Source organism: Trichophyton rubrum, assembly GCF_000151425.1.
Source record: "Trichophyton rubrum CBS 118892 genomic scaffold supercont2.1, whole genome shotgun sequence".
NCBI classification, from domain to species: domain Eukaryota; kingdom Fungi; phylum Ascomycota; class Eurotiomycetes; order Onygenales; family Arthrodermataceae; genus Trichophyton; species Trichophyton rubrum.
The window spans coordinates 1,682,865-1,692,823 of NW_003456428.1; the positions used below are offsets into that span (position 1 = coordinate 1,682,865).

At 46.7% G+C, this 9,959-nt stretch overlaps 4 protein-coding genes across 4 annotated transcripts; all 4 read left to right on the forward strand.

Annotated features, from left to right (window-relative positions):
• Positions 1–283: 283 nt before the first annotated feature.
• Positions 284–4,654, forward strand: TERG_00652 (uncharacterized protein; the record flags this gene model as incomplete). Its single annotated transcript, XM_003238615.2, has 1 exon — positions 284–4,654. One exon carries the CDS (start codon positions 284–286, stop codon positions 4,652–4,654), a length of 4,371 nt encoding a protein of 1,456 aa, XP_003238663.2.
• A 961-nt stretch (positions 4,655–5,615) lies between these two features.
• On the forward strand, positions 5,616–6,684 carry TERG_00653 (uncharacterized protein; the record flags this gene model as incomplete). The annotated part of the gene is made up of 3 exons (XM_003238616.2): positions 5,616–5,932; positions 5,995–6,424; positions 6,487–6,684. 3 exons carry the CDS (start codon positions 5,616–5,618, stop codon positions 6,682–6,684), a joined length of 945 nt encoding a protein of 314 aa, XP_003238664.2.
• Positions 6,685–7,155: 471 nt separating this feature from the next.
• On the forward strand, positions 7,156–8,756 carry TERG_11609 (uncharacterized protein). Its single transcript, XM_047750696.1, has one exon. The coding sequence runs from the start codon at positions 7,530–7,532 to the stop codon at positions 7,845–7,847; it is 318 nt and encodes a 105-aa protein (XP_047605192.1). The 5' UTR covers positions 7,156–7,529; the 3' UTR covers positions 7,848–8,756.
• A 20-nt stretch (positions 8,757–8,776) lies between these two features.
• On the forward strand, positions 8,777–9,748 carry TERG_00654 (uncharacterized protein). Its single transcript, XM_047747628.1, has one exon. The coding sequence runs from the start codon at positions 9,199–9,201 to the stop codon at positions 9,607–9,609; it is 411 nt and encodes a 136-aa protein (XP_047603590.1). The 5' UTR covers positions 8,777–9,198; the 3' UTR covers positions 9,610–9,748.
• The last annotated feature ends 211 nt before the right edge of the window (positions 9,749–9,959 follow it).

The following is a 9,959-nucleotide window of genomic DNA, read 5'->3' on the forward strand; positions in this document are numbered from 1 at the left end:
GCAAGTAACGCAGGTTATGTCATTGAGCCTTATAAAGAGTATCCACAGCTTCTTTCTATTCTCATCAACATTATTAAGACGGAGCAAACGGGCAGTCTAAGGAAAGAGACCATAAAACTCATTGGAATACTAGGAGCACTTGACCCTTACAAAGATCAGGTAACTATTCCGAGCACTCTATAGGGACGATGTTATACTGACTTTACTACAGCAAATTAGTGAGACTTCTCCTGACGTTCATTATGTCAATGAAGTTCAGACTGTTTCCGATGTTTCTCTTATTATGCAAGGCCTTACCCCTTCCAACGAGGAGTACTACCCCACTGTGGTCATCAATACTTTACTCCAAAACATTCTGCGAGAGAGCTCTCTTGCACAATACCATTCTGCTGTGATTGACGCCATTGTTACGATGTTCAAAACCCTCGGACTCAAATGTGTTCCATTTCTGGGCCAGATAATACCTGCATTTATATCGGTCATCAGAAGTACGCCGGTCAGCCGACTCGAAACGTATTTCAACCAGTTGGCAATCTTGGTAACGATCGTCAAACAACATATCCGTGCATTCCTCCCCGAAATTATCGAAGTCATTCGTGACTATTGGGGATCTCCATATCCCGTACAATGCACGATATTATCGCTGGTGGAGGCTGTTGCTAAGTCATTAGAAGGCGAGTTCAAAAAGTACTTGGCCGCGCTTGTTCCATTGATGCTGGATACTGTTGAAAAGGATAATTCTGTCCGCCGCCAGCCCACAGAGAGGATCCTTCACACTTTCCTGATCTTCGGTTCAAGTGCCGAAGAATATATGCATCGCATTGTCCCCGCCATTGTTAAAATCTTCGATAAGACTCAAAATCCCTCCAACATTCGAAAATGCGCCATGGAAACGCTGGCAAAACTCTCTCGACAGGTTAACGTATCAGACTTTGCATCCCTTATGATACATCCGCTCTCAAGAGTTATAAACAACGCCGAGAAACCACTTAGGCAAACTGCTTTAGACTGCATTTGCACTCTCATCTTCCAGCTTGGGCAGGATTTCAATAACTATGTTCCACTCATCAACAAAGTCCTTAAGTTTAATCAAATACACCACCATAGTTATCATGTTCTTGTTTCCAAGCTGCAGAAAGGAGATCCATTACCCCAGGACCTTAACCCCAATGAACACCATAGCAATCTTGTGGAAGATTCAGCGTTTGCGGATGTTGGCCAGAAGAAGATATTCGTTAACCAACAACATCTCAAAAATGCATGGGATGCCACACAGAAATCAACTCGAGAGGATTGGCAGGAATGGATTCGGCGCTTCAGTGTCGAGCTACTCAAAGAATCCCCCTCCCATGCCCTTCGTGCCTGTGCTAGCTTGGCTGGTATATATCAGCCGCTTGCTAAGGATCTTTTCAACGCCGCCTTCGTTTCTTGCTGGACGGAACTTTACCATCAGTACCAGGAGGAATTGGTTCACTCCATCGACTTGGCACTTACTTCTCAAAACATCCCTCCCGAAATCCTACAAATACTTCTCAACTTAGCCGAATTCATGGAACATGACGACAAAGCTCTACCAATTGATATCCGGACTCTTGGGAAATATGCCGGTAAATGTCATGCATTTGCAAAAGCATTACATTATAAAGAACTGGAGTTTGAACAAGACCAAAACTCTGGAGCAGTGGAGGCATTGATTAGCATCAACAACCATCTTCAACAGTCTGATGCCGCAATTGGTATTCTCCGCAAGGCCCAAGCGTATCGAGATGTCGAGTTAAAGGAGACATGGTTCGTGAAACTCCAGCGATGGGAGGAAGCGTTAGCTGCTTATAAGAGACGAGAGTTAATCGACCCTGATTCTTTCGAAGTCACCATGGGTAAGATGCGATGTCTTCACGCTCTTGGCGAATGGAAAATGCTTTCAGACCTTGCGCAGGAGAAGTGGAATCAAGCCTCAAATGAGCACCGCAAGGCCATCGCCCCACTCGCTGCTGCTGCTGCATGGGGAAGAGGCCAATGGGAGCTTATGGATTCATACATTGGGGTGATGAAGGAGCAGTCGCCTGACCGATCGTTCTTCGGAGCAATTCTCTCACTTCATCGCAACCAGTTTGAAGAAGCGTCGGCTCTGATAGAAAAGGCCAGAAATGGCCTAGACACTGAACTCTCTGCATTGCTAGGTGAATCATACAACAGAGCTTACAATGTTGTTGTCCGGGTGCAAATGCTCGCTGAGCTGGAAGAAATCATTACTTATAAAAGAAGTGTGGATGACCCAGAAAAGCAAGAGGCAATGAGATTGACGTGGAATAAACGACTTCTGGGTTGTCAGCAGAATGTTGAGGTATGGCAGCGTATGCTCAAAGTCAGGGCACTTGTTATCACTCCCCGTGAAAATCTTGATATGTGGATCAAGTTCGTCAATTTATGCCGCAAATCGAACCGTATGGGACTTGCAGAACGTTCTCTTAGTGCCTTAGAGTCTATTGAGGCCGCAGATGGTGGCATCCCACCAGAAGTGACCTATGCACGCCTTAAATTTGATTGGGCCTCTGGCCGACAGCCTGAAGCTCTCAAAGCCCTGGAGGAATTTACTATCTCTCTTACGGAATCATATGGGCGGTATAATTCGATTCTTTCTGCGCAAGACGAGCATACGCCTACCGACGGGCCAGTCCTCAGCAACGGTATAAATGATTCCAACCATACTAATCCTGGATATTCAAAACAACACCTCGGTGATGCCAATAAGATCCGACGCCTTCTTGCAAAGAGCCATCTTAAACAAGGAGAATGGCAAACGGTGTTACAACGCGGTGATTGGAGATCAGATGGTGTCCGTGATGTTCTAAACTCGTATTCTGCGGCTACACAATATAACCGCGACTCATACAAAGCGTGGCATGCCTGGGCTCTCGCGAATTTCGAAGTGGTGAACTCCCTAACAGCTCAGCCAGAGAGAGAGCCTCCTCATCATATCATCCTCGAACATGTCATGCCGGCAATACGTGGATTTTTCCGTTCAATCGCACTCCTACCATCAAGCACATTGCAAGATGCGCTCAGGCTGCTGACACTCTGGTTCACCCATGGTGGTGACGCTGAAGTTAACGCTGCTGTCGTGGAAGGCTTCTCAACTGTGAGCATCGATACCTGGCTTGAAGTTACTCCTCAGCTCATTGCCCGCATCAATCAACCCAATCCTAAGGTACGCACTGCTGTACATCGCTTATTGGCTGAGCTGGGCAAAGCTCACCCCCAAGCCCTGGTTTACCCCCTAACTGTCGCAACTAAATCTAACGTGGTGCGCCGCTCCCAATCTGCCATGACCATCATGGACAGCATGAGAGCGCATAGCTCACGTTTGGTTGAACAAGCTGAAGTTGTCAGTGGTGAGCTAGTGCGTGTGGCAGTATTATGGCACGAACTATGGTATGAGGCGTTGGAGGAGGCCTCTCGGCTCTTCTTTACCGACCATGATGTGGAAGGCATGTTGTCCACTCTTGCGCCTCTCCACGACATGCTCGATAAGGGTGCAGAGACCTTAAGAGAGGTATCCTTTGCTCAGGCCTTTGGGAGAGACTTAGCCGAGGCCAAACACTTCTGCAACTTGTACCGGGAAACGGGAGAAATGGGCGATCTCAACCAAGCTTGGGATCTCTACTACAATGTGTTCCGCAAAATTTCCCGACAAGTAACGCAAATCAAATCACTTGATTTAAAATACATTTCACCCAAGCTCAAGGACGTTGTCGATCTTGACTTGGCTATACCCGGCACATACCAAAGTGGACGACCCGTCATCCGAATACAAAGCTTTGACAGTGTTGCTATTGTTGTCCAGACCAAGAAGAAACCCAGAAAGATGATCATCAGAGGAAGTGACGGAAACTCATACATGTACGCGCTCAAGGGCCATGAAGATATTCGACAAGATGAACGTGTTATGCAATTGTTTGGTCTAGTCAACACTCTCTTAGACAACGACAGCGAGTGTTTCAAACGTCACTTAACGATTCAACGGTTCCCTGCCATTCCCCTGTCACAAAACTCTGGTTTAATAGGATGGTGCTGCAATACCGACACGCTTCACGCTCTCATCAAGGAGTACCGTGAGAGCCGTCGCATTCTGCTTAACATTGAACACCGAATTATGCTCCAGATGGCTCCCGATTATGACAATCTGACTCTCATGCAGAAAGTGGAAGTGTTTGGTTACGCGATGGACAATACCACTGGCAAAGATCTTTACCGAGTCCTATGGTTGAAGAGTAAAAGCTCTGAGTCGTGGCTCGAACGACGAACGAACTATACCCGATCTCTCGGAGTTATGTCAATGGTTGGGTATATCCTTGGCTTAGGTGACCGTCATCCGTCGAACTTGCTGCTTGATAGGATTACAGGAAAGATAGTTCACATTGATTTTGGTGACTGCTTCGAGATCGCGATGCATCGTGAGAAGTATCCAGAACGGGTACCATTCAGACTAACCCGTATGCTTACATTTGCGATGGAAGTCAGCAATATTGAGGGTAGTTTCCACATTACTTGTGAGGCGGTCATGCGTGTTATTCGCGAAAACAAAGAATCCCTCATGGCCGTTCTTGAAGCTGTAAGCCTCCAGCTTTTCTGGGTAAATATTCTTTTTCAGTAAACCAGCCGCTAACCTTCCAACTAGTTCATTCACGACCCCTTAATCAACTGGCGTCTAGGAGCACGCGAATCTCCTGCCCGCCTTTCAATCCTGGATAGGCACCCGCCCACAGAGTCCAACATGGACAACCCCATCCAGCCGACTACCTTCTCACGCCGCCGCCCATCAATACTTGATGGTGGTATTCTTGATGCTCAACAAGGCGTCCCCAACGAAGGACGCGAAGTGCAAAATGCGCGAGCCCTTCAAGTACTTGGAAGGGTCAAGGAGAAGTTAACTGGCCGCGACTTCAGAACCCCTGATGAACTCAATGTTAGCGACCAGGTCGACAAACTTCTAGTCCAAGCTACAAGTGTAGAAAACTTGTGTCAGCATTACATCGGTTGGTGCAGTTTTTGGTAAAGATCTTATGACCGATTTCTGCTCGCCTGGAATTCTTCTTTCACATCCCGCTTTCGTCACACCACCCTCACCTGCATCTTCTAACCTCAACCCTTGGCAATGTATCTTTTCTTTTCTTTTGACGAATTTCATAGTAACGATTTGCTTGGGATTGGTTCCTCATGCTCATCTCCCTGTTTTACTATACTCGCAGGCTGCCTTGTTGCTGCACATCTCTGTTTCTACCTTTGTTCTATAGATCTAATCTCAGCAATACCCTTCACAACTTATCTTAAGCTACTATGTCAAGTGCTTTCATCCTATTTACTTGAATAATGTAGAGAGAGATACAATGAGGCTATGGCAGGAAGCCAGTATCCAGGTATTGTCGACCTAATTGAGTCGCTACCCGAGGTTGGCGCTAAAGTCACATGCAAAGGCGCGCTTGTTCGTGACGTCGGAAATTGCCAACGCCAGAAGAAAACATCCAACCGTCATGCAGATAGCAAGATATGAATGAGGCTTTGTTTGCCAGCAGATTAATTATCTTATGTGAGCTAATCCGGTAGTTGGCGTGATCATGGCATCGAATCCAGATCCAGACGCCCAACGCAATCCCCCCAGCCTGGGGTTCAAGGCGCAAAGGACGGTCCTCCGGCTTCTCTGCTCTGGGGAGGAGTATCGAAAGCTCCATGAATCCGTCATTCAGAACCTCCCTCAATCAATACAAGATAGAGCATACTCGCCTGCTACGTACAATAATATCATCAAATCAAGAGACAAGTATACCACAGCAGCGCTACGCTCCTCCATCCGACTATTTTGGATCACGCGCTTGGGTATGAAATTGCTGGATTTCATCAAAAGCCGAATCATAGCAAGGGCGGGTGCATCAGGGTATGTTAAGAGAAGCAGTCTCGTGTGATCTCCAAAATATGTCTAACATTCTTTTCTGCAAGTGTCTTCTCAAACGTGCCGTTTCGCGATTCTCCGGCTTTCCGACTTCCTCTATCCTTATCCCTGATGCTACTTTTCCACCGATTACTACATCGCTTTTTCTCTCGACTACGCGCGAATTTGCGTACAGACAATGCCCAGCCTTTCCGAGAGAGGAATCCGCGCATATCAAAAGCGCTAACATCGAAATATGCACCAGCTATAGGCGCCAGCTTGGCTGGCTTCTTCCTCGGTCTATACCCACAGGCCCAGCTACGTCTTACAGTTGCCATATATGCTTCCACGCGGAGCTTGGAGGTTCTATATAATGCTTTGTTGGAGAACGGATGGCTCTTATTTCGTCCTTGGTGGTTTGGAAGCTGGCTTCTAATGCCACTCTCCATGGCCCAACTCTTCCATGCTTTTGTATTTGATAGAGAAGCTACACCATCTGTAAGTTTCCAGCTCCTAATTGTCTTCCTTTCAAAGGAACTAGGAACTAACTCTCGGTCTAGTGGTTTGGAAACGTTATCCTGAAGTTCACCCCAGGGTATATAAAGCGGCGGCCTTCTGGTCTCCCAGGAACGGTGGCCTGGCCGGAACCATTTGAAACAGTTGATGCATTGGCAAAAGTTGCGGAACTCAATTGGCCGTATGGCACCCTTCATGTCAATTTGGATCATTTTGATATCAAGCTAATAACCTTTGTTTAGGCCCTTTACTTCTCCCATCCTCCATCCAAATGTAATCGACACGCTTCCTGCCGCTGTTCAGAAAATATCGCCCGTCACTTCTCCTGCTCACCCAGCGATAGCCTCTCTACCCTGTGCATTACTGCATCCAAAATCACCTTCCTGCTTGACTGCATTCATACATCAAGTGCTTCTCTCTGTCCCGCCCCTCGTGCGTTCTGTTGCCAAGGTCTACTTGGCTCTATCAGTATTGAAATTCAAGTCTTTTGTTACATCACCAGTCACTTCAATTAATGAGGTGTCCAAGAAGATACTTTCCGCCACGGCAATCATAAGCTCATCTATTGGTGCGGCGTGGGGAAGCATATGTCTCTTCAATGCTGTCTTACCACGAAAACTTTTGCCAACCCTGCGGTTCTACCTCAGTGGAGCTATCAGCGGCCTCCCGTTCGCAGTTCTCTGCGGCTCCGGCTACCGAGCTCACTTCCTTTATTTGTTCCGACAAGCTGTGGAATCCGCCTGGAAAACGGGAGTCAAGCGCGGCCTCTGGCGCGGTTATAAAGGGGGTGACTTGTGGGTCATTGTAGCTTCTTGGGCGCTTTTAGGAGTGTTGCTGGAAAGAAACCCTGCAAATATCACAGACCAAGGATTCAGGAAATCATTGACTTGGATGAGAGGAGATGGCTTTAATGACCTAGCTGAGCGTCGTGCAAAGAAGAGCAGAAGAGATTCAGCAGAGCAAACCAAGTCGTCCTAAATATCTAGGACGCCTAACCATTGATAGTAAATGGATACACCCCTTCAATGCGCCACGGACCCTCGGATCATCTACTCTCGTCTAAGACTAGCTTAATGTATAAAATGAGATGCGCGAAGGTCAAACACCGGTATTCTATCACATAATTAACGAGAGGCTATGCAATAAACAGCAATATAGCAGAAACAACGCTGGATACGAATTCACTACACATTCAATGTCTATCTTGAAATGCCTCCCTATACTTTTATATGTATATTTTGAGCTTTCCAATTCTCCAAGTAGTATGCCTCACCGTCTAGCTGGTTACGTTACTACTCAACCCGGTAGACCCTCCATTCTTTTTGTAAATACGATTGCAGCCGCTTTGAATACTGAGCTTTACCCATCAGTAACTACCAGAAGCCCAGCCGTTGAAGGATATTGACTGAGTGTGCTAAACTTGTCTTCGGCTCGCTTGTTTCACTGTTCCTGACGGTCTGTCTCTTTTCATCCCCATTCCCGTGGTGCATCCCGTAATCATTGAAATAACCAAAGGCGCCATCGCCTCCATAAAATTTCCTTTTAACTAGCGGTTTTGAGACTATACACAGTCTTGAAGCAATTGAGGAGGCGAAATTCAATAATTTCAAATCGAACAAATGAGCGAAAATTTCCTTCCTTCAATGACATTCGAAGACATGCAAACGCGAAAGGGCCGACCAAGATGATACCGAAACATATGATGCATAGTCCCTAGGTCTTCATAGACAGGATGTGAGCGACAGCCCTTGAGTAACAGGTAACTAGTTTTCGATTAAGAAATCCAATCCAGCGATTTACGGAAGATCTTCTCAGAGCGGGACTCGTTCAGCTAACTACTCCAGGGACTCAATCATGTGCATAACTAGTTACAAGCTACAGACTTGTGTGCACATATATGAATACCCCCCAAGATACCACAAAAAACTGCTCACTTTGTGCTTCAACAGTGTCCTGATTATCCGAAGACGGTGAAGAAGTTGCTCGACGGCCCTTGGCTAACCAGGGTAGAGTTAACTAATAGAATGAGCAAGCTTAAAATATAACCTCGTGTTGACTCTGTCATGTTGGCAAACATAATCTTCTCTACATCTCTAATCACCGCTACCACGTCAGGTATTGACTTGGAGAAGGCCTACGGTGCAAATCGGAGAGTAAATACCTGCAGGCTTCTCTCTTTTCAACCAAAATGGATGTTAAACCAGTTGCGGCATGGGACCAGCTTGCCGAAGCCTGGGACATGTTGATGGGAACTCCAGGCAACGATTACTACACCGCCGTCGAGCTGCCTGCATTGGAACGCCTGGTACAGCCAAAGCCTGGAGATTGTGCCTTGGATCTTGCCACGGGGAATGGCCTTGTAGCGCACTGGATGGCTCAAAAAGGGACCAGCGTCCTCGCGACAGATGGCAGTCCCGTTATGCTCACGAAAGCTCAAGCCCGACAGTCAAAGAGACTCAAAGAAAATGGGGAAGCGAAAGTCTCATATCAGATCCTCGATGTGACAGATCCGCAGCATTTTGAAGAACTTATTCAGTCTCGAGGTCCTGGAGCTGGGGTGAGACTTTTTGTTGCACCCCTACTTATCTATGTTCCATAGTCACACCCATTGCCTTTTCGGCTTGATCTTGGACCATATGAAATAAATTGACTGTGTGAGTAGGGAGCATTTGATATCATTACGATGAATATGGCAATTATGGATGTCTCTACCTTAGAGCACCTTGCTAATGCACTGCCTAAATTGTTGAAAAGGGATGGGGGCCGGTGAGTTCGTCGGCTCTAACTTTGACAGGCCTTGCCGACTTACCCCTTGGTATAGGTTTGTTGCAACGCTATTGCACCCTCTCTTTACCTGTGGCGTAACAAGAGCAGTTGAATACAGGGACAATCCTGAGTCAGGCCGAGAGGAGGCGTTTCATACCTTGAAGATGACCAAATACTTGGACGTACCCTCCTACAAAGGCGTCGCAACTCAATCCCAGCCTTATCCGCAGATAATAAGCGCGCTCCCATGTGTATCTTCTTTAATATCTAGTGCTAACCAAAAGTCCATCCCGCGTAGCTATACTTCCACCGTCCAATGCAGGAAATTTTTGCCCCCTTCTTTAAGGCAGGCCTGGTTCTGGATGCTCTGGAAGAGCCAAATTTCGACGAGGCATATGTAAAGGCAAGGGACTTGGACATAGGGTCGCTCCGGCAGTTTACTCAGTTCCCTAAAATTCTTGCTTTCAGAATGAAGATTGCGTGAGGCTCTTCCCCCTGATATCAAGATCAAATTTGGCCGTTCAAAGTAGTTAGTTAAGCAAACTACCTAGCAACGCTGGTACCTGTTAACTAGTTATCCCCTATTCAGCAAAGCTGCCCTTGTTTCTATCAAAAACAATGGGACGTCTATACAAACACCAACATAGCCTCGCATTTCAAAGAACCGTCAGGTGTCTTCCTATATTATTCAATAGGATTTTTATTTATTTATTTATTTATTTTTTTTTTCTGGGGGGGGGGGGGGGGGGGG

Bases quoted from the DNA above. Each gene is read 5' to 3' on its own strand.
- TERG_11609 (XM_047750696.1), top strand. From the start codon at position 7,530: ATGCGCGAAGGTCAAACACCGGTATTCTATCACATAATTAACGAGAGG.
- TERG_00654 (XM_047747628.1), top strand. From the start codon at position 9,199: ATGGGGGCCGGTGAGTTCGTCGGCTCTAACTTTGACAGGCCTTGCCGA.